The following is a 24,172-nucleotide window of genomic DNA, read 5'->3' on the forward strand; positions in this document are numbered from 1 at the left end:
ATGGGGAGCTTTTCTTCTGTCATTACTCCAGGCAACTAAAACGAGACTTTCATATCCTGACTTGGCACAGAGGCTACATCACCTTTGGCAGTTAGTTCACTGTGAGGAAGGAGGAAACTGGAATCAATTGCTGTTTCCTCCTTGGTTTGTATTTTGAGTGTGTAGATGGAGCATATTGCCTTCTTCCAGTTCAGTGAAATGAGAACCTTTGTTTCCTCCTCTCCTCTTAACCTGGGCCTTGCAGCCCTTATGCATGGCTTCCATGGCCTCCAGGCTGCCCTGTCCTCACTGTCCTGACGTAAAATCTACAGCGGCCTCCTTACTGTCTCCTGCATCACCTCTGATGGCATCTACCTTGTCGCATCCCCTACCTCTCTCCCCTCCTCTTGGTCCTCTGTTTTTAAATCCCAATTATCCTATAGGTCAGTCGAAGTCACAGATCTCCCTAGAAGCCCCCACCCCAACCCATCTTGTTATGTAAGTCCTTCTTAGAAGATGTTTGTGATCTGGGCTGTGTAATTGCAGTTCTAATTGGACAGCATGTGTTAATTTTTTCTCCCCAAATAACAACTTCTTAATACCAAGGCAAGCCTCGTTCTCCATCTCTGCCCGCAGTGTGGAGTGCACCTGCGTAGATAACGGAGCGTGTCGCTGGCTTCTGTGATTCCCTTTAATCCAGGCTGCTTTGGGACTGTTTCTGTTTGAGACCCCTGTGTCTTGTACCTTCCCAGGTTCACCATAGTTGCAGAGAGTCTGCAACAGGTTCGTCAGCAGCTTAAAAAGCTTGAAGAATTGGAACAGAAGTATACCTATGACCATGACCCCATCACGAAAAACAAGCAAGCATTATGGGACCGCACCTTCAACCTTTTCCAACAGCTCATTCAGAGGTAACTTAAGGGAAATTTATTTGCACCTTCTGCAACTATTGTACCCAAAGGAAAATTGTGTGGTAATTCCGATAGTTAAGAAGGGTTTAATGGGTTATATAAACTTTTTTGTGGCCAATCAGCTCTTCCCAAATTCTTTGTTTATGCTGAGGGCCCTTCATTTTGTGGCACCTAGAGTGGGAGCTAGGAAATTTTACTCCTTTTCTGTCCCTTCATAGCTGGTCTATGGTGAGACAGTGACATCTAATCTCATATTTGTCCTCTCCCTCCATGGCCTCTCCTTTTTTCAGGCTCTCAAATCTTCTTTCCCGAACTCTTACATAGTAGCCTCCCCCATGGTCCCCTTCTCAGCCCTCCCTCCCTAATCCCTATGACCTGGTGCTGCGTTCAGCCTGGTTTTTTGTCACCTGCTAATCCAAGTGGAGTCCCTCAGCTGGACACTATGCCGCACTCCCAATGCCTTGTCCTCAGAGGCCACTGCAGGGGTGACTTCCACACCCCATGTCCAGGCAGTCTTGACCTCCTGCCCACTCTGTGCGTTCACTTCTCCATGCCTCTTCTAACAATACATCCTCCACCCGAGAGCCTTCTTCTCTTGTCCCTGTTTTCAAAATTGTATCATCCTGAAAGTTTCCGCTTTTATTTCATTATGAAATCTTCCCACAGTTCCCAGACAGATGCTATCCCCTCCCCAGATCTGCACAGTTCATTCTTTATTCCTCTCCCATTCTGGGTTCTGTTATGTAGTTGTCTGCCTATTTCTGTGTGTTGTAAATCAGAAAGTCCTGGAAGACAGTGGCATGCTTTTGTCATCCATTCTCCCCTGCCAGGGCCTTGCCAATGGTAGGTGTCCCAAATATGCGGAGTTGAGAGATGGCACCAAGTAGAAGAGGGGAGTTCATATTGCAACGGTTATTATTTTTTATGCTAACTTGACATAATAAAAATGTCTCTAATTCCCCATAGCTGATGTCCATCCAGAATGCCTAGGTGTTGGATTTTGAAATATCAAGGACATTTACTTAGGTTTTAGAATGCAAATTTGACTTTTTTAATGAAAATGTCTGGAAATGATTATTAGATAATAAATATTACTGAACAATTTCACTAGAAAAAATTTTCCAAAGGATATTAAAATTTTAGTTCCAAATTATGGTAGAAAGCATGGCTTATTTTCAACTTTAATAACATTTTTTGTTTTATTTTTAAATTGAGGTAGAATGAGCATGTAGCATCGTATTTGTTTAGAGGTACAACACAATGACTCGATGCTTGTGTACATTGGGAGATGACGATGACAGTAAGTCTTGTCACCAAATTTGGCTCTTAACGTAGATTTGTGAATGAACACAAAGCAACGACAGGTTTTCACTGTGGGAGAGTTTCATAGGCCACTGTAATTACTCTGATTTTGTTGGGTACAAATTTAGTGAGGTTTTCTTTACTGACTGGAAAACCTCACTTTATCCAACTTGTTAGAATCTTTCAAAACTATTTTTTTAGCTTGTGCCCTATAACCCCCTTTCCTGTTTAGTGGGAATAATTTTTTGCTGCCTCAACCTTATTGGAAATGCTTATTTACACTTTGCTGGGAATTTATAGCTCATTTGTGGTGGAGAGACAGCCTTGCATGCCAACTCATCCTCAGAGGCCATTGGTCTTGAAGACTGGGGTCCAGTTCACCGTGAAGTTGAGGTAAGAAAGAAAAGCCGTTAACCCCTATGCCTCCTATCACGGAGTTTGCACCCCGAACTTCTTTCACAGCACTGTTATGTAGGGCACATAAGAGGAAGGAATTTTGTAGTAGGCATTTTATTATGAATTCTTATTTAGAATATCTAAAAGTCAGTCTTTTCACACTAGAACTCTATTAGATACATGCGTACACACATGCACCTGCTTTTTTTTCCAGTTGTAAATGTGATGCATGTTCATTATAAAAGGAATTCAGTATTGCAGAGCTGCATATAATAGTGAGTAAAAGTTCCCAGCAGCTTCATTTCCTTTTGAGCGTAAGCTTGTGGCCTGAGCTTTCTATGCCCCCAAAACTATAGGCAGTGTGTGTGCATGTGGGCCTACGACACATACATTTTTCTGGTGAGTGGGTTCATTGCTTTCATCAGATTTTCAAAGTTATCTGTGACCTAAACAGACATCTGCGGACCACTGTGGTAGACAGCCTGTGTCAGTTCTCCCAGAGTTTTATCCATGTCTATATAAATATATGAGTGAATATATTTGTGTGTGTGTTTATACATACACACAAATATATATGACATGCCATATTTTATTTTTAAGAACTAGGATTCTGCTAGTTATGTTGTTTTGCAGCCTGTTTTTCTCCTTGGTAATAAACTGTAGAAATGTTTCCACGTGAGAACATGTGGCCATATTCCTCTCGCTGTTCCTTCACAGATGAGCAGCTGGACCTTGAAGGGTGGCACCTGCCTTCCGAGTTGGCATTGGTCCTATATTCGGGGTGCTGCTCAGTTAGGTCCGTGGGTGCTGCTTCCTGGCTACCGGTGTTAGAGTGCCACACTCCAGCAGCTCGGGGTCCAGCACTCACAGCCACAGCTGGAAGGGGCACCAGAAATCTAATCCCATGGGTCCCATCCACCAAATGGGGCGGACCGAGACCTGAGCTCCTTCCCAAGGCCTCCAGCTCAGCAGAGCAAACACACCTTCAGTCCCAGCCCAGCACTCCTTCCTGTTTTTCCAGACTGCCCTGGAATGATTATAGATGAGACCCGCATTTTCCTGATTATGGGTGATAGTTTTCATTTTCTCCCAACAAGATAAAACATTAATACAAGTTTTAGTAGAAGTAATGTTTGCTATATTTTACCCAGTTACCCATATAACTGGCCCAAAATAGAAATTTTGGTACAGCCCAATGTAGGGAGGTGGGAATGTAAATTCAGTGCTGTTCTCTACCAGAATTTCAAGCTATAGTTTTGCCTTGGTAATTACACAGCTAAGAATTTACCCTACAAATACACTTCTAAAACATCCAAGTAGTAATGTAAGGAGGTCAAGTCCATTGTTTGTAATAACCCAAAACTAGAGAAGATGGGGGTTATTGAAATGTTTACTGACAGGAAATTGACATAATAAATAAATTGTAATACATAGTTTTTAAAAGTAATGATGATTTTTATTTTTCTTTCCAGACTGTTGGTGAAACTGCAAGAGCTGAATTACAATTTGAAAGTCAAAGTTTTATTTGATAAGTAAGTTATCTTTAATATTATCTAAGATACATGTGCTGTTCAAATGCTGGTTTTGTTAACCAATCACAGACTGAAGCAACAGGCCTATTTGCAAGGGATCCCAGCAGGTTTTAATTGGTAGCTCCTGTTCTAAATCTTGGGCACTTCCTCTAGAACTGGTAATAATAATCCCTGCCTTTTTAAGCTATACAGGAACAAAAGAATGAGTGTATTTTATGTATATGAGGTTGTAGTGATCAAGTCTCAAAGCACCGCCCTGCCTCCTAGGCCAGCCCCAGAGGAGGGGCCCTTCCTTGATCCCATGGGAAGCTGCAATTCTGCAGCCACTTGTGATGTTGTTTTTGGAATGAAGTTGACATCATTTTGGGGGACCTGTGTGGAGTCCGCTGGATTCACCCTTGTCTCTTCTGGGCAGTAGGGACCCAGAAAAGGGCAGGCAGGATCTCTCATGGGGTCTAAGTGGTGCAGCCATCCCCTTGTGCCCTTAGACCCTGGAATAGCACTGACCTGGCCACTTACGTTAGGAACAAGATGGCTCCCCGCTTCCTTGATATATTTAATGCTTTTGTTGGTGTGTATAGCACACTGGATTTTCAAAACCATTCACGATAATCCAAATAATTTTCCTCTGGCTTTTTCCTGTTCTCACTCCTGTAACAATAGTCTTCCTCATAGCACAGTTTGTGCCTTTGTCTTTTCCTGCCATCATCTTTGGTTTCTCCATAAACTTTTGCTGCATAAAAAATTGCCCCCAAATTTAGTGACTTAAAACTCAAAAACTTATTTTTCTTATGATCTGTGGGCTGTAGGTGGTTTTGCTCTGGGCTAGCTTAGTTGTTGCCCAGGTTGTCTGGTGTGGTCTCATACATATCTGAGGTCTCAGCTGGGATAACTGGGATCTCCAGGGGCCTCTCAAAGGCTGGGCATTTCCACATAGTGACACGTTCCAGGTGGGTAAGAGCAGCTGCGTGCTAAGCCTGCTGGGCTAGACTTGGAACTTGTACAGCACCACTCCCATCTATTCTGTTGGTGAAAGCAAGTCGAAGTCACCTTAGGTTCAGGGAACAAGCGCAGTACACCTGTCTCTTTAAGGGAGGAGCTGCAAAGACTCTGGGGCCCCTGCAGTTTACTGCACTCTGCTCTAGCTCAGTGTCTCTCAGTTTGGCTGTGCTCTTTGTCTTTTTTGGTTCTTCCAGCCCTGACTTTTCTTCTTAGTTTTGACAAGGCAGCTTTGCATCATACTGTTCCTTTGATTTTAAATTCTTTTTTTTTTCACCCAGGGGAAAATGGGTCACTCTCCTAGCTAATGGTGATTGTCATTCACAAAAATGTTGAATTTCTAGTTTAGACAGGAAAGAAAGCTGTGAGCACTAATTTCACTCATTTCACTGTGAGCACTAATGATTTCTAATCTGTGCCTACACCTAACAGATACTTCATCTGCTTGGAATGTGACAAAGTAGTCACTGAATTTATATAGGATGCCCGGTCTCTCAAGATTTTAACCTCAGATTTAAAATTTTAACTTGACAGTTTTCCCAAATAATTGACTATTCTGTTACTTTCATGAAAGCATCAAAAAAAATAGAGAATAAAAATAAGGATTAAGCTGTCACATTGGAAGTTCCTCTCAGTTTTGTAAGAGCTGAGCAGGGCTTCTGCTGAATCCTCAGTACTTGGCACAGTGCTTCGTGCAAAGTAAGCGCACCGTAAGTAGTGATAATGGAAGCTTACATTTTTTGAGGGTAGGGTGTGCCAGGTACTCTTTTTACGCATTCGCTAGTTTACTCCTCACAATATCTTGTGTGTCTGGTGCTGTTTGCACGTTGTACAAATGAGAAATGTGAGGCCCAGATAATTTATTACCCAGCAGTACTTGGCAGAGCGGGTGTTGGGAATGAATGAGTAAATGAAAGGGCAGAAAACCCACAGCTACAGATTTGTTTTTTTATTGACCTTGATTTATACTTGTACTTTTATACTGTTGTTAAAAGGCTCATTTCAAAATTTAAATGCATGTATATGATTTTATATATACATATGTTTTTTTTGCAGAGATGTGAATGAGAGAAATACAGTAAAAGGGTATGTAGAGTATTTTGTACTATATTTTACTGTCATCTTTGTTTGTTTAATAGTTTCAAACCTTTTAAGTGTTTCTGCCCTTTTTTGCCTAGGTTCAGAAAATTCAATATTTTGGGCACACACACGAAAGTGATGAACATGGAAGAGTCCACCAATGGAAGTTTGGCGGCAGAATTTCGACACTTGGTAGGGAGACCAGTTTCCTCCTTTAAGCTGTGTCTGGTTCATTAGGACCTTTGACGATAGAGTGGCACTCTGTGCACTGTGGGATGTGGAGGGTGTCCCAGGAGGAAACTGTCACCGTGAATGTGTGTGGCTGGTGACTTCGCCAGCACTTGGGGAACCTCAGTTCTTCCTTATCCCAGGACTGTTCACTCCGTTTTCTGCTGTTTCTCTCCCAGAGATACTCTTCCGGGGTGCAGTGATCTCAGCACAGTATTCCGCAAATCAGTGCACGTGTAAATTATCTGCACTTGATGTCTCCATGACCTCAATGATCACTCGCTCTAGGCGCTTGCAATTTCCTCAAAGGTTGTTATTGCTCCCGTGTCCTGGTTGTTCCTTCTTCCCAGTCCACGGATGGCAGAGCCCAGGGTCTCTTCTCAACCCCTTCCTCACATTCATCTTCCTGGTGGTCTCCACAACTACTGCCACTACCATTTTGTCTCCATGGGAATAGGGCCCACCCCACTGGGCGGTAGACACCGAGCAGGGGAGTTGAGGAGGGCGATGCCTTGCCTGCCTCTGTGAAAAGCCTGGATGCCAGTTCTGAGGATGTGTTGGTGCTAAGCCCTGTGTGTTCTCAGGGCTGGAGCCTGCAGGGAGGTTCAAGGCACCCTTTACAGTGGCAGCCATCCTGTGAACTAGCAAGCCCAGCCAGGAAGTTAGACCTTGTGTGAGAGCCTCAGTCCAAACTCTGGAGTCTGAGGCTGTCCAGAGCTGCTCTCGGGACTCTAAGTTGTTCCCTTGAAAACTCAAGGGTTGACATCACCAAGGTCCTTTTGAGGGTAGTCTTAGTTGGCCTGGACTTGCTGGGCCTAGCCTGGAAGACTGCCAGTGGAAGGTGGGGGCACAGGAGAAGCTGTGCCCTGAGCTTGGGGAGCATAAAACAGCTAAGGAAGGAGATGGGGGATCATTCAGGAAAAGTTTGCACATGGGAAGGGAGCAAGATGCAATTCGGGGGATCCTTCTAAACTCCAAGGTGTTCGAGTGATGTCAGGCTGCTGGGGAAAGGTGCTTACGCAGGTGAACCCACACAAGGGTCATCTTATCATTTGTTCTGCATTCTGAAAATAATTTCACATTCTTCACGCTTGCTAAGTCCTGACTTTTGTTTCATTTGTAAATGAAAATAGCAACTTTGAAGATTGTGTGGTTTACTGAGATGGTTTCTTGTTTTATAGCAACTGAAGGAACAGAAGAATGCTGGCAACAGAACCAATGAGGTGAGAGTCTGTCTCTAATCAGGAAGTGTGTCCAGTGTGGTTGGCTCAGTACCCCAGTGTCTCAGGACTCCTCACACAGGCATTCAGACCCAGCAGCAGAGAGCAGTGAACAGGGGACTTGGTGTGTTTGTAATAGCAGTAAAAACACTCTTCACTTGTGCTTTATGGTTTTGCACACAAATTGACTAGAGCCTCACAGACAGCTCAGTGGAGTGGGTAAGGTGTTGTGCTTCTGCGAGTTACTCATGGCTCACAGGTGAAGACATTGAATCACAGGAAGTCTGCAGGATTTAGCTAGGGGTGCAGAGGGATTACTGTCAGAGGAACTAGAGGCTAGTTTTTCTGACTGCCATGCAGAAAACCAAATGTACCGAGAAGGTTGTCCTGCCCTTGCACTCCCTACCCCGGGACGTGGTTTTTCTGTTCGTTTCTTTTTTACAGCTAGATCCCTGAGGAGTTATGTCTGAGATGCATTCAGAAATGAACTATGGACAGGGACAGAATAGAGTCTGCAGTTGTTTTGGTTTGGAATGGTATAGTGTGCCATCCTTCCTCACCACAACCAGCGGAGGTCATGGGGAACAGGGGCACAGGCACTGGCCTGGGCCGTGTCAACATGCCACTGTCTGGCCCTGGTTCGGACATTTACTGCTTTTGTGACCTCATTTAGTATCCTCTCCTGTAAGCAGGGGCAGTGGCTGCACTTCTCTAGTTTTAAGTTGCTATGATGCTCGCATGAGCTTATGTGTGGGAAGGCACTTGGAAAACAGTAACAGTTCCACCCTAGACAAGGTACTTTATGATCCTCCGGGCTTATGCAAATCGAATTTGCAGCAGCCAGAGGTGTGCAGCCAACACCTGGGGGAGCCCTGGAGGCAGAGCGGAGCTGAGGGCCAGGAAGGCTTAGGTCACACAGATAAACCATTTAGGAGTTGCTCTTTCCTTATCGACATTTCTCTCCCTTAATCTGTAATCCTTGTCATAATTTCAGAAATCTTATTTTTGAGAGAACACCGAGATATTTGCAATAATCAAATCAAATTTGGGATAGATGATGAAAAATTGAAGTCTTTTTCTGAACTTCATTCAGCTGGTTGGGCCCAGACTTTCTGTAGCCTGTTGTAGTGCTTATTAGACTCTTGAAAGTTACAGGATTCGTGAATGAACCGTTCTGTTCCTTTCCTCCTTTTTTTTCTTTTAAGGGCCCTCTCATTGTGACTGAAGAACTTCACTCCCTTAGTTTTGAAACCCAGTTATGCCAGCCTGGTTTGGTCATTGACCTTGAGGTAAGACTTACATGATCCAGATGTGGAAAACTTTATTTATTTTTACTTTTAACTGTTACATGTATTTTTATTTCTTAATTTTTGCTTTAGAGATATTTGCCTAATTGGTAAACAGATGATCTTTCCCAGCTAATATTATCTTAATTTAATGATTCATGAAGCTAGATAATTGAATTAACCTTCAAATCCTATACTCTTAAGTGTTTCGGTTGAGCTATCCTATGTTAGTTTTTATATGAAGCATTGAGACATTTCTTAACTGAAAGATGTATCAAAAACAAATTAAACAATGAACAAAAGAACATAACTTTACATTTTTAATTTTCAAGTATAAAATATATGCACATTCACAAATAGTCCCTTGCTTAGTTTTGAGGCTGCACAGTGATCTCAAGGTGATATATCTGTGATTCAGAGGATTTCAAGGTCTTTCTTATCTTTTAGACTACCTCTCTGCCCGTCGTGGTTATCTCCAACGTCAGCCAGCTCCCGAGTGGTTGGGCCTCTATCTTGTGGTACAACATGCTGATGACAGAGCCCAGGGTATGGACAACACATCGACTTTTGTACTCCGGGGAGGGGGGAGGTAACCAATGACCCCCTGCTTTTGCATATGAAATGACTCTAGCTTTTGCATATTTAAGAGAGTCCCTAAGGGCCAGATGTTGAGGGACAAGTGGCATAATTCAAGTGCATTGCCAAGGATCTTGAGTAATTCTGGAAAAGTGAAATGTGGGTATGTGTTTCATATGAGAATTATAATTTTCCTTCTGTGTGAATAAACACAGGCAATAGATGATTTAATATAACTTATTGTGATTTAATAAAACTTTATTGTTATTTCTTTAAAATGTATACATTCACTAAACAAACATGCTCATTTTTAGAGTGTGCATACACACTGTTGATTAATTACAGTCGATTCTCATTATTCACTGTGCTTAAGTCGCTTAGTCACTGTGAACACTGGTTTAGCAAATACTGAACCCTAAATATGGGGGTAGGTTCCTGCAAGCCCCTGTTCGCAACCTTTTGTCAACCAGTTAATACATACCCTTTGTGTATGTGAGCAGCTATTTAAAGATACCCAATCTGACATATGTGTTGGTTCATTAACATCAAACTCGTGACCAGCAAGCAGCACTGTAACTTATGCCTGAACACAGCTCATCTAGTACATGCATTTTCTTCTTAAGGCACATCATGGCCTTCTTGTGCTCAAAAACATTGGAGAGCCTTCTGCACTTGGGGTCCATTGTAAGCAACGAAATCACCAACAAGACAACACAAAAATGTAAAACAATGGCACCATTTAAATAGACCGCAGAAAGGACACTGTTTATCCTATGAGAGATGAAACAAGAAGGCAGAGTACCACTTTGATCTCAGCTGGAAACTGTTGGTTGATTCAAATTTTTCACCATTTGTGCATAGGCACAACCGCAGATGAGTGCGAAAGTGCCATGAGTGTTGATTTTGGAGTGACAAGTAAATTTTAAGGAGTAGATGAATTCATAGGTGTGAATCTGCAAATAATGAGAATCAACTATATTTCTCTCACCTACTGTGAAAACTTTTGTGTGTCACAGAAACTGGAACTGAGCTTTGGGACAGGTCCATGTTTTAGTGCCTCACTTGTGACTGGTGGTTCTCAGGAGCCATTAACTTTTGGGGGTTTTCTCTCTAGAATCTGTCCTTCTTCCTGAACCCGCCTTGTGCACGATGGGCTCAGCTTTCAGAGGTGCTGAGTTGGCAGTTTTCTTCTGTCACCAAAAGAGGTCTCAACGTAGACCAGCTCAACATGCTGGGAGAGAAGCTTCTTGGTATGAGCATATTCACTTTCTATGTATGTAACAATGGAAACTTACGGAAAGATCTCTACTTGCTCCCTTCTCCTCTTTGCTCCCTATTTTGTTCAAAGAAGAAGAATGTTATAAACTCTGTTGGCTTTTCTAGCTACCGCTTATTATAGCTGAGTGGGCATTGTGTCTTACCTTGGAAAGAGATATAGACCTGATAAAAGATTGAAATGAATCACTTCCCATTATCTCAGTTAATATTTCTGAGCAGGGTTCCTAAGAGAACAATGTTTGCATTGTGTAAAATATATTATTTGTGTCTAAACTAAGTCCCTTGATGAGAAAGTTGAAGTCTTTGTAACCTTGGAGAGAAAAAAGTAAGTCCCCAGCGTGGGAGGAATAAGGTCCTGGAGCACCCACGGCACAGCACACACCAAAGGCTCTGCCTCAGGTGGCCCAGGTAGGAGACACTATGCACATCAGGGCGTGCCTTGACCAGCAGTTTTACTTGATTGGGGAGGTCCCGGCCATAGTAGGTAATTCCTTTTCAGTGGCAAATGTCATGGATCCATTAGTCTTCCACCCTAAGCAAATAAAAGACCTACTAGTCTCAAGGTCATTGATAAATGGGAGTATTTACACTATTTCTTTAAAAATTCACAGGCAGCCTTTTTTCAGATTTGCTCTTTGCACAGCAGAGCTGCTTGTATTGCAAGCCAGTAGGCTCTCCCTAACCGATAGCTCACAGCAGTGCTTCCTCTTGAATGGTAGCTGTTACCGTGATGTCATGTACTATTTAATAAAAAGTAAAAATTGCCATATTTTATCTCCTTATTTGGTGAGAATTAAGAAAGACATCTTTTCTGTCTGTATCGGCTTATTTGTGGGTCTCTTTATAGAGAGATGGCTCACCACCTCTGATGGCCTGGGCTGCTTTCATTTGTGTAGCTCATACCCGCTAGGCTTTCTCCCCTCTCTCATTTCCCTCACTCAGCTTTTGATTTTCATCGACCTTTCTGGGCCCTTGTCCTGTTTAGAAAAGGAGTGAGGGAAATGCCTAATTAGTATCTAAAACAAGTTTATAAAATCAAATGTTAGTTAAATAGATTACCTAGGGATGATCTTGGTCTTAGTTTGAATTAAAAAAAAAAGCTGTAGGATCACTGGTGGAGGAGACCCTATTGAAGGAGAGGGAGGAAGTGAGAAAGGACATTGCACAGGGAGGGACCAAGCTGAGACTTTTCCAGAAGGTGTAATTAATTAGCACTAGTGTATCTGAGAATATCAACCATGTACATACAACCTGCCTTTGTTGGGTGCTGGCTCTGTTCTTTGAGAACAAACACAAGAGCTAAGCAATCAGTCCAGCCAAAGCTTCAGAATTGATTTCTGTTTCCTGAAAAACCTTATTTTTATTTGTTTAGGTCCTAATGCTGGCCCCGATGGTCTTATTCCGTGGACAAGGTTCTGTAAGGTGGGCACTATGTGGGTTTTATTCTCTCTGAGTCCGTTTTGCCTTTGCTAAGGTTCTTGTATTTCTCAGCATGGCAGTTCCTTAACTACTTGCTTATTTTGGCCTATTTTCCTCACCCGTGGAACCCCTAGGGCAAGTTGTTTGCTTTCCTTCAGCACAGAAGGTTGGTCTCCAAGTGTGAGTCTGACAGGAAGTGCCTGCCTGGGTGATAACATTCTTTCACATCCGAAATGAGCCTTCTGTTTGCTCACACGGGCCCCCTTTGGCAGCATTTTTGCCCTGTCCATGAGAAATGTGTGCTCTGTGCTGGGATAGACAGTTTGGCAGCCAGATGAGTTCCCCCAGCCAGTTCAAGCAGAGGAACCAGTCGGAAGGAATCCCTAGACGGTGATTCCTGACAGGCTTGCTTGTGCTACTGGATTTTACTAGTCCGAGAGCAGGTTTTGTTCTGAGATTCACCCTAGAGGCCATTTCCCAGCTGCCCTTGCTACTGTTTGGAGAGGGAAGCGGCCAAGGAAATGGAGAGCTTGGTGTCTGGGTACCAGGAAGAGGGAAGGGATGCTCAGTACAGGACAGTGCGCTGCTTTGGCAGCTAGGCAGTCTTTGCACATTAAAATCCAGTGGTGGGAGGAGGCAGGGTAAGTCACTATTATTTTGGATTTCCTTGTTCCTAATGTGTTCATGTTTACTTGCAGGAAAATATAAATGATAAAAATTTTCCTTTCTGGCTTTGGATTGAAAGCATCCTTGAACTCATTAAAAAACACCTGCTCTCTCTCTGGAATGATGGGTAAGGGCCATTGACAGATGTGATTTTGAAACGTACTTTCAGCACACACTCCCCTTGTTGTATGGCTGACACCTGCCTCACCCAGACTTCACTGTTGCCAAGACTTGTGTGCATCTCTTGTGTGCATGTTTCTGAAGACAGAAACGATGCTTACAGTCTGTCCTCAGGGCTCCAGATAGTGGAACCCCATAAGATTGAACTTATACTTTGATAGTATATGTATTTTCAAAGCTAAATTTGAAAAACTCTGAATACCTTTTATGCATTCATTCATTCCACAAAAATGTCTTGAGCACCTAATCTATTGCCCCAAGGAAGGAAGAAAACACTTTTCTAGCTCAGTAAATTATTTCTATCAAACTTAGTCCCCACGTTAGTTGATATTTCAACAAAAGCTTTAACTGGATCGGAAGTGCTAGAATATGAGTATGTGTTGTTTGAGTCGTCTTCTCCAGTGTAAAAGATGCATACATTCAGACATTTTCCTGGCCAAAATAAAAGGCTCATTCATCCAGCAAGTATTTATTGATCGTCCATAGCATTCTATTGATACCATATTAATGAGCATATATATGTATAAGTGAAATCCTTCCTGAAGTGTCAATTGGATTTTAAAGCAACTAAAATAGTCTATCCATTTTTAGCCTTTGTTCTTCTGTCAAGTTCTAGTGATCTTGATATGAAAGTTAACATGAAAATGAAAATCGTAACTGAACCTCAAAATACCTCCATCCCTCTCACATCAAGGTGCATTATGGGCTTCATCAGCAAGGAGCGAGAACGTGCTCTCCTGAAGGACCAGCAGCCTGGGACGTTCCTGCTGCGCTTCAGTGAGAGCTGCCGGGAAGGGGCCATCACGTTCACGTGGGTGGAGCGGTCCCAGAATGGAGGCGGTGAGCGAAGGCGCTGCACGCCCCCCGCAAAGTTCTTCTTTATCTCTGCAAATTAACTTGTACAAATACTGGGCTTTGACATAAAATCATAGATCCTATCCTTATCCCCAGCTGAGCCTCTCAGATAGGGTTTAATACATCACCATGAATATTTGTGATTCATTACCTGGGACATTTTCTGCAGATGATGGTTTTTAAATGACAAGACCAAATTCTTTTTTTTCTGGTTTGTTACCTGTAGATGAAAGATGCAAGTCAGTACGACTGACTACCTATTCTTGGGAGGAAACCCATTTTGCACAGGCATAAGCTTCCAGCCTCACTGAGGGCGAGGCCTCCTGAAGGACACAGATGCAGGCAGGCTCTCCAAGAGAGGTCCTGCGGCCAGGGTGCAGCCCTCCACCCTGCTGTCAAACAGAGCAGTCGCAGGTTCATCCTTGTTATGTCTTGGGATTCTATTTAACCAAATGAATCCATGACTGAAAAATACCGGTTTGGGGGATAAGCTGAACGGCAGAGACAAGCTGGTTACTTTTCAGTGTGGCCTGTAGTTTGCTCTGTTTGAAGGACTGGAGGAAAAGCTGATGTGTTTCCTGAAGTTGATCCTTTCAGTGAGAAGATGGAAAGAGATGCGATACTTTTCTTGTTCTATTTGTTTTTTCCTTCTGGTTAAAAACACACAAAGGAAAGAGGAGGTGCTAGAGACTGCTCTCTTCATTTTTGCTCCTGGTTCTTGCCTGAACTGGCTGAGAGGTGGAGCTGGCAAACCAGGTAACGATGAAGAAAACCATTGGCAACCTGAACGTTTAAGCACTGCCAGCCACAAAGCTTTAGGATGCCGGCGTAGTCTGAGGTTCTAGGGCAGAGTTCTCAGGGCCTTACACAGTGACCTCAGGGATGTTGAGATCCTGGACCACTTAGGGAGCATGATTAGAATTAGCCTGGGAATAAGACAAGGAGTGGCTTAAATTGTGGTTTCTTTCAGTAAGGGTTAGAGAAAAAACTAGCAAATAGGATCTTTTGTTTGTTTTAAAAGTTGTTGTCCATGTATTGTCATTGTTTATTTTAATAAAAAGTTATGCTTTTCAATATGAAAAGACAAAGTGAGCTTATCTTTTAGCAATTTACGGCTTACGTCAAGAAGACCCAGTTAGCCATTAGTTATTTACCTGCCAGTGGGCAGCATGCCATTGAAGATGCATGCTTTTAAAGGTGTTTAGTAGACTTCTTTTGGCTGTATTTATAAATCTAAGCAAATAATGATAAATGCAATGTTATTGATAGTAATGACTGCCTTTATTTTTCCTGTTTTTAAGAAAGGATTATAATTCATTTCGAAATAAAGCAGTACACTATCTGTGTTCCAGCTCCTAGATTATGATTAATTCTTAGCCGTTTCTCTCAAATCCATAAACTCTGCTGTGTTTTGTTCCTCCCGCTATTGTTTTAGGATGTTCCAGGGGACTCACTTCACTTTCCTTTTTTTTAGAACCTTATTTCCATGCGGTTGAACCCTACACAAAGAAAGAACTTTCTGCAGTTACTTTCCCTGATATCATTCGCAATTACAAAGTCATGGCTGCGGAAAATATTCCAGAGAATCCTCTGAAGTATCTTTACCCAAATATTGATAAAGACCATGCCTTTGGAAAATACTACTCCAGGCCAAAGGAAGGTAAGTGGTGATTGCATTCTCATCTTGTCAGTGTCCAAAGATTTGCTGGAGACAGGCTCCAGTGACACACCCTGCTCTTGCCTTCCTGTAGTGCAGGGGGCCAGCACCCACCCCACCCATGCTGTGTTACTGACCCACCACTTTCTTTCGAATTGGTAAAAGCATAAAGACAGTGCAGTTGAAACCTAATGGATTATTTGTCCTGAAATATCTAGTAAGAAATGAGCGAATGATTTCTTATTTTAGAGGTGTTGGAAAAGTTCACTTCTGGTTTTGTGTATTTGTTACATTATTACCTTTTCCACAGAGAAAGAAGTAAAAGGTAGGACCCCTATAGCCAACTGATTTATGCCAGCCTGCTCCTATAAAATTGAGGAAACTGAGGTCTAGAAGAAGTACAGTAGTTCGTTTAGAGTGACCCAATATATTATTAGGTCATATTGTTAATAGCCATTATTGTTAAAAGCGGACCTAAGCTTAGAACACAGGCCTCTTGCTTTTCTGTCATTGCTGAATTGAATTTGAGAAAGTTCAACTTAGACGAATACGGTTTGGAACATGCCAACAAAACTAATTATTTTTTAGAATCAGAAATCTCAACATTAGCACAATCACTTTGGGGGAGAGTCGCCCCCAGCTTATCTTGACAACTGTGTATATTACAGCAACCAGGTTAGGACCGTAAAACCAGGTATAACTTCGCAAATTTTGGGATCCAACTTCTGGAGGATTTCAGCTGTGGAAAGAGAAACCACTCAGCTTGACTTCTTTTCTAAACTTGCCTCACCTTTTCTTCCAGTTGTTTCCACATTCCATCCAGAATTTCAGGTTACTTAGTCAGGGAGGTCATAACCCCTTCAAGTTATAGGACTCTAACCTGACTGTCAAGAAAAATAGTAAAATTTTGATCAAAGAGGAAGTTGACTGTTTTGTGTGATTTCTGCTAATGGAAAGTGTGTACGGTGTGTTTGCTTCTAGCAGCAGAACCAATGGAACTTGATGGCCCTAAAGGAACAGGATACATCAAGACTGAATTGATTTCTGTGTCTGAAGTGTAAGTGAACACGGAAGAATGCCATATTTAAAGCCTCAAGCCAGCCCTGCTCCTGGCTGGGGCCTGTTGAAGATGCTGGTATTTTGCTTTTCCATTGCAATTGCTGCCACCGCCATCACAGTTGGACTTGTTGGAAACATACTAATTAGAGATACTGGTGTCAATGCCTGTCAGCATTTTACTGCCTTGATTAAAAAAAAAAATAACCAAAAGCCAAAGTTGTATTTAAGGTCTATAAATTCTCCCCAAACTGATACTTTGAAAAAGTGTGAATAAAATGAACAAAACTTGATCAGAGTGGGAAAGTAGTTCTTTCAATCTAGAAAAGGCCAAAGTAATGATTGAGATACATTTTTCCGCTTGCTTTTATTTTGTTGTTTCATTTTATAAAAGGTAGAAAAAATTTTGGAAAAGTCATTGTCAGTAATTTGGCCTGCAGCACTGTCTTGGGGTGAATGGATGTAGCCTTCATGTAAAAACACTCTGGAGCAGCCTTATCTGCATACACACTTCAAGGTAGGGATGAGGGACTCCCCAGACTGTCTCTGGTGCTTCTCGGGCCAGGGTCAGCCCGAGGCGTTGGCATCACAGGGTGACACACCGCACACGGCTCGCACCCAGAGTTAACCAGGCAGAAGCGGCGCAGGTTCCAGTCTGGCTATTTCTCGCTCACATCTCTAGAGTCTGATACGTTCCTGAAGGGGCCGGGCTGGGGACAGGAACCTCCTGTGATCTGTACTTTTTAAAATGCATTTTACAAGAGTACCCATTTACCTGAAATGAAAATATAAAGCGATGATTTAATCGCAGGCCAAAGATGAAATGTGTGAGTTGACACCACTGATTCATAGTCTAGGTGTTAACATTCCCTTTTCATTTCTCCCCATTTTAGTCACCCTTCTCGACTTCAGACCACAGACAACCTTCTTCCCATGTCTCCCGAGGAGTTTGATGAGGTGTCTCGGTTCGTGGACGTTGTAGGATTCGACACTATGGTGAGTGCAGGCGGGGATGTTCTTTGCTCCTGCGGATGTGTGCTGTCTGAGACTGGGAGGGCGCTGGGCGCCCTGGGGCCCGGTTGCAGGATGTCAGAGGGAGCCTCTGGCAGAGCCAAGAAGGGTGTTTCTTAGATGGGCTATGATGAGTTGGAGCCTGCTGTGCTTAAAAAAGCTGCACCATCACCAGGATTTTTATACCTGGCATTCAGCACCTTCCAAAAACCAAGTGAAATTTCTTACCATTAAGGAACTAAGATTTCTCTGATAAGAAAATGTTTTCCTTTGGCCTGTTATTTCAGTGCCGTGTCTGAGGAGTGTTATTTTTAGGAAGGGAGGGACTAATGTTTGGTAATTACAGTAATGATAGAGACTTCAGCTGGCAGTAGTGAAACAATTTCCCCCATTCTGTGTTTGAAAACTAATTTGCACCATTAACGCCTACAGCCCTGAAGGGCTTGCTAGGAGCAAAAGGTTCCAGGAGTGAAACAGTTAATGAGTGTCAGGGTGACAGCGAGTCTTCCTTCCAGAGTTTTCCAGTATAGCCAATAGGAGTGTTTGCTTGTCAGCCTAAAATTCATCCTCTTAAAGATTTTTTTGGTTAGCCGGATTTTTGCTGATGCTGTTGAAGCTCTTTTCTACACGAAGGTATTTCAGTTCATTTTGAAAAAATTGTTTCATACTTCTAAAAAATCCTGTTTGTGTCATTCCTGGCCATCCTTCATCTCTGTGCACCTGGTGCCTGGCACAGCCCAGGTGATCAGTAACGAGGGAGGATGGCAGGGAAGGGAAGGAGGGGTGGGGAGAGGGTCCGCTCTTCACACGTCAGGGGTCACAGACCGTGTGTTCAGGGAGTGTGTTTGTATAACATCGGTAATACCTGCTTCCAGTTAAGTTTCTGGCATGTAACTTTTTTCTTCGTTCTTTTTCCTCACCTGAAGAAGTGCAGGCTGAAATTTTTAGACTATCCTTTTTTATGCCTTTCCTATTGTTGAGGAGGAAAAAAAGTTACTTAGAAAAATGCTTAGAGAGTGTAATAGTAAAATAGTTCCATTCTTACTAACAAGTGTAAATTGCATCTCTTACATGTAAGAGGTTCATCCTCTGTTAGAATGTCACCCCCAACTCTGCTCTAAAGTTCTTTATAAGCCTGACACAAAAGTGGTGTAAATGTAAAGCCTTTTCAGAATATGTAAGACAGAATGATGGAACCAAAAAACAGGCTGCTTTCCTTTTACACCTCCTTTGTTCCTGAGCAAATTACCACATCACCAGGATCCGCACTACCATTAATAGGAGACACTTATTAAGCATTTAGCGTATACCAGGCACCCCCCAGGGAAATAACTTACTCAGTCCTCACAACCACCTTCTGATTTAGGTATTATCATTATTCCCATTTTTATGGGTGTGGAAAAAGAACACCCCCAAAATTAGGTAACTTGACTAAGCTCCAGCAGGAAGTGGTGGAACAAATAGTGAACCTACCCAGTGTGTCTCTGGAGTGCCTGCCTCAAAAAGCTCATCTGTGCTTCCTTTCCAACATGCTCCCTTGGAAGAGCTGTTTGCACAGGACTCAGTGTGTTTTATTCTGGTGTATTATGACAAAGGCTTTGTGGCCTTTGGGTGAGAGGCTGGTGTTGGGATTTGGACATCAGAGTTCTAACTCTGTCATCACTATTATTTCCTGTGACCTTGAGAAAATATGATGGACTAGTTTCCTCCATCTGTGCCAGCAGCGTGATTGCTTTCTCTGTGCTCTCAGAATGACACTGTGAGAGCAATTTAAATAAATCCTAGGAAGTGGGTTTTGGTCTCTGGACGCCCCCTGGAGCCATCTCATTCCATTCCAAATGATTTTATTCATTTCAATTATAGAATAAAATAAACCTGTTTTATATACACACAGCAACACATGCCCCCAAATCTCCAGATTAAAGCCACAAAAGACTTAAAGAGCTAAAAAGAGGCTATAATGTGGGCCCAGCACTTGTTGGACAAAAGTTGGATTCATCTCCAAATTGAATAGACTCCCCCTTTTCTGTGTCTAGTTGTAACCTCGGCCATGGTTTCCATTCAGCACCCAGTCTTGGAATTAGGGCATATGCTCCGAAATAGAATAACCTCTCACAGAGCTGGCCGGTTTCAGCCACATCTGAAGGTTGCAGCTCTGGACTTGGGTGGCACTGGTGGGGCAGGTGCCCGTACCAGCTCCGGAGCAGGAGGACCACATGCTGCTGGGGAGACTGTCCAAGAGAGACAGAGCACCAGTGTTCTCTACAGCGTGACTTGAGTATTTGTGTAGTCTGGATTTCCTGTACAATGAACATTTCCTCTGCAATGACTTGAAAGCCAGTCACCTCTCCTAGAGGCCTTGGTCAAAGCTAATGATAATAATAACAGGAACATTTATTACTTGAGTGTTTCTCATCTACATACTAAGCATTCTATATATGCTATCCAGTTTAATCCTTTGAACAAATCTATCTGCTATCTATTATTGTTAGCCTTCTTTGCATATATAAGGACGTTGAGATTTGGAGAGGTTAGTTAATATGCTCTATTACACAGCTAATAAGAGAGAGCAACAGGATTTGAATCCAGGCTTTCTCTCCCTTTCTCCAAAGCCTCCCATCTTAACTACACATTTTTTGGTGTTAGCCACACTGAAACAGGGCCAAAACCTTCATGTGCTTTTAACCCAAACTGATTTTTCTAAGAGCTATGTGCCACCCACAATTGAGCACTTGAGATTTTTTTAAAAAAGGACTCAGTTCTCAAGAGGCTTATAGTCTAGTGCTATTTCTTTTGGTATTTTGGGCTGAATAATTCTCTGCTGTACGCAGCTGTCCTACACATTGTAGAATGTTCAGCAGCGTCCCTGGCCTCCACTCACTGATGCCAGCAGCTCCACGGGCAGCTGAGCAGGAGGTACTGCTAGGGGAGGTGAAGGGGCTCCTAACAGTTCTACTTCTCTAGCTCCATCTAAAAGACATTCGTTTGTTATTCCTGCTGAGTGGCCTTTCAGGAAGATTCATCACTCCTCCCACATCCCTCTGTCTGGCATACAGCTCAGCATTGCCTCACCGTTGTTCTGCATGAGCACATTTGCCTCGTTGCTCTGTCCCCAGACTTGCATAACAGCAAAAAGCTTTGTGCAGCCTGGGTGGATTAACAGAATTAAGCCAGCAGGCTGCAGAGAATAATCCATCAGCTTAGAGGATATAAAAGGTCTCCTTTAGTCCAGGAAAAAATGATAGCACATGCTAAAAACCCTCTAATCCCATGGCTATGTGCTGTTGGAAGTGTCTTCTTACTACATCATTGAACAGACAAGCAACGTTAAGTATATGATCTGCATTTTACAAGATCATTATAATAAACTTAATGACATTTTATCTTTTTACAGATGAATACCGTATAGAGCATGAACTTTCTCATCTTCTCTGGCGACATCTTTCCTTTCCACCTGGCATTCCCTCCTGATGATATTCTTCAGTTCCTTCACATCCCACGTTTCTAGGAAAATGAAAGAAAGTCCTACAAATTTGCTGCAACCTGTTGATAGCAAGTGGATTTTTCCTTAATTCAGAAACATCTGTTACTCTGAAGGGCTTCATGCATCTAATTAAAGGTAAAAGTGAAAGGCCCTCTCACAGAGTGGGTTTTACAAATGAAAAACATGCAGATACACCCAAAATAGTAACTCAGGACAAATGGAATGACAGTGCTTTGGGAAAGATGAGATGTTTATGCTATACATAAAGTCAGTGCCCAGCTGTTGTAGGATAGATCACATGGTTATTTAGGGAACTTCTTAAAGTAGGATTGGCACATTCTGGAGAATTCTTATTTGTTTTCTCTGCTTGACATATGGATGTAAATTTTCCATTGGTTACATACGACATAGTTCAAAGTTAAGTTTATCTAGACTTACATCAACTCTTAACAAAGGTAGCCGTCCTGTATCTGGGCGGGAGAGAAAAGTTGTATTATGTATTTTATTATATCTTCCACACTAGCCATTGAAAGGTAAAGATAAATTTTCTCGCTTGGGAGAATTAGTTTTCCTGAGTATACGGCTTTATGGAATCAGCTAGTATCAATAGAAGGAAGTACCAGTGATCATCATGAAGACACCACGATCACTAGTACATGAAATCTCCTTCACAGTTCCATCAAGGCAGCCAGGCTATTACAAACAACTCTCTCAAGGCAAATATTCGTATTTTTTTTTCAAAAGTTGAAATTAATCCTAGATGAACTCAGAAATGTAATTGATGTTTCTTAAATGGGTTAACTTGTCTTTATTGCTATTAGCTGGTATTTACTATGTCATAAAATTTTCAAATTGGGAAGAAAGAATAGTAAGCAACAAGTCATTAGCAAGAAATAATATGAGGATCAAATAACCTGAAAACTCGTCCTGTGTAACTGCATTCTTCTCATGCTTTTCACTCTTACATGTGTGTCTCTGAAAAATACATTTGCAAATGGTTCCATTATCTGTCCTGTGCTTTTTCTAAATCTCTTTTTACTGAACAGTATTTGTGAAGTGTGCTATGTTACGTACCTTCTTCCCTCCTCAGTACTGACACAGAAAAGTGGTGCGGAGGATGGGGGTGGCGGGGGCGGGGGTGGTCTGCCACGGTTCTTCCAGACTCTGTGCACGGACTGCCTTTGTGACCGAGTCTCGGATCCCACTGTCACCCTGTGAATGTGTGTTTTTGTGCTGGGGTAAGATTTTATTGATGTCTATTCTGAAATTAAAGCTAAAGTACATGTACTGCACTAAATATAATATGCACCATGGTACTTTTACTGAACACAAATTAAAGCTGCCTCCCAGTTCTTACATAAAATGACATAAACCTGGCTGGGTTTGCCTTGACTTATTGAATTGAAGTGATGGAGAAACAAAGACATTAACAAAATACTGTTTCTAGTTGCTGGTGTTTAACTATTTGGCATTTTTTTGTCCTTTGAGAATGATTTGGCATGGTTTCATTGTACTGCACTAGCCAAGAGACTGTTTCCTTTTCAGAAGTGTTAAAATGCTAGTGTTAGTCTCTTATCAATAGCATTTGGTGTAAAGATTTTAAAAGTTACTGGAGTTATATGTAGGTTTGGTGTTTTCTTATTTTTTTAAACTTACGATTAAACACAGAAATATCTCAGTCTTTCAAATACGATTGTTAATGCCATTTTTTAAAGTGTTGTTCTTACTTACCTTGCTTGTGATCAGAATCGCTGTGGTGCATGACGACAGACAGTAAAGAGATCAGAGAGGAAACAGCATTAGAACAAGTTGTAATGGGTGCCACAGAAAGCAACAGAAAAAAAGTACTTTGGCTTTGGCGACCACAGCTGCCTCCAAATACACAAATAATCTGGCGCTTATTTTAAAATAAATTTCAGTACTGCTAATATAAGTTTCTAATTTTAAGATATATGTAAAATGGGACTCTGTCTTGTCTCCAAAGCAGCCATCTAAAATCTACACCTCTGTGATTAGATGAGTTATCACTGGGAAGTTATCATACAAAAAGGAGCCATTTTTCTCCAAAGATGTTATAAGCTAGAAAGCCATGACCTTCTTAAAGACAAGACACCATGTGCTGGGAAAAAAAATAGTGTAAGAAAAGATAATCACCAAGTTAGACATAAATCTGGCAGGTTAGACTTAACTATTGTGTGAAGAGTTATCAGGGAATAGTGGTATTATGAAGCCAGAATGAGCTTGAATTCTGGCATAACAAATATTCTCATCTCCATGTCTGCTGTACTTACATCTCAGAAATACAGTGTTTCTTCATAAGAAACATTGAGAGTTATTTTTCTCCAGGGAGTAAGAAAGATAATGCCCTGCTAACTAGTGTAAGTTTGTATTCTGATAATAAGAAGTCGCTAAGTAGATCCTGGCTTAGGGATGTATTAAGACTATTTCTGGTATGGAGTCTGTGGGGTGTTTCATAAGCATAGAGCTTGTATATGTAATAGTTGGGAGAAATTTCTCCTTACTAAGGAAAGAGAGTTTTCTGAGATGGCAGTAAATAGATTTTGCTATTTATCTAGCATTAAATGAGCAAAATCTGTTTATTGACTGTAAGCTAAAGTGGAATATTAAGTCTCAAGGAGCAAAGCACTTCTTTCACATTTTCACATTTGACTGTCCCAGGGAAAACAAGAAAAAACTAGAAATTGTTTTGAAAACTCTGGTTCATTCAAGCTACCGTTTGAACTGAGATGCTATTCCCAAAGTAAGGGGTAATTTACTTGAATGGCTTCTTTTGAATGTTATTCACTCATTTATTAGTTAATCAAATATACATCAAGTACCTGCAATGAGCCAAGCACTATACTAGATGTTTGGGAAATGTTGGTAAACAAAATCAGAGAAAGGCCTTTGATTTTGTGGAATTTTAAGATGTTCTGAGATACTGGATCATATGTTCTAGTACAGTCATCTTACTTATTAAAACTTAAGAGCTCTTGGCCAGAGTGGCTCATTTGGTTGGAGCATCATCCCGTATCCAAACGGTTGCGGGTTTGATTC

At 41.9% G+C, this 24,172-nt stretch overlaps 1 protein-coding gene across 3 annotated transcripts in view; it reads left to right on the forward strand.

Annotated features, from left to right (window-relative positions):
• The window catches only part of STAT1 (signal transducer and activator of transcription 1), a 39,845-nt gene extending 17,042 nt beyond the window's left edge, over positions 1-22,803 (forward strand). The window contains exons 9-24 of one of the 3 annotated variants that reach the window (XM_045835565.1): positions 732-890; positions 2,493-2,585; positions 4,061-4,120; positions 6,176-6,205; positions 6,298-6,391; positions 7,609-7,650; positions 8,853-8,936; positions 9,381-9,479; positions 10,624-10,759; positions 12,160-12,209; positions 12,905-12,999; positions 13,747-13,892; positions 15,382-15,567; positions 16,546-16,621; positions 17,514-17,616; positions 21,026-22,803. In XM_045835565.1, coding sequence (XP_045691521.1) covers positions 732-890; positions 2,493-2,585; positions 4,061-4,120; positions 6,176-6,205; positions 6,298-6,391; positions 7,609-7,650; positions 8,853-8,936; positions 9,381-9,479; positions 10,624-10,759; positions 12,160-12,209; positions 12,905-12,999; positions 13,747-13,892; positions 15,382-15,567; positions 16,546-16,621; positions 17,514-17,616; positions 21,026-21,040 — 1,468 coding nt within the window. In that variant the 3' untranslated portion in view covers positions 21,041-22,803. Of the gene's footprint in view, positions 1-731; positions 891-2,492; positions 2,586-4,060; positions 4,121-6,175; positions 6,206-6,297; positions 6,392-7,608; positions 7,651-8,852; positions 8,937-9,380; positions 9,480-10,623; positions 10,760-12,159; positions 12,210-12,904; positions 13,000-13,746; positions 13,893-15,381; positions 15,568-16,545; positions 16,914-17,513; positions 17,617-21,025 lie in introns of those variants that run through there. The other 2 variants (XM_045835622.1, XM_045835701.1) reach the window with 2 other exon arrangements.
• The last annotated feature ends 1,369 nt before the right edge of the window (positions 22,804-24,172 follow it).

The sequence above is a fragment of the Phyllostomus hastatus genome, unplaced genomic scaffold, assembly GCF_019186645.2.
Source record: "Phyllostomus hastatus isolate PE091 unplaced genomic scaffold, TTU_PhHast_1.1 phas_contig_1, whole genome shotgun sequence".
Taxonomy (NCBI): Eukaryota; Metazoa; Chordata; class Mammalia; order Chiroptera; family Phyllostomidae; genus Phyllostomus; species Phyllostomus hastatus.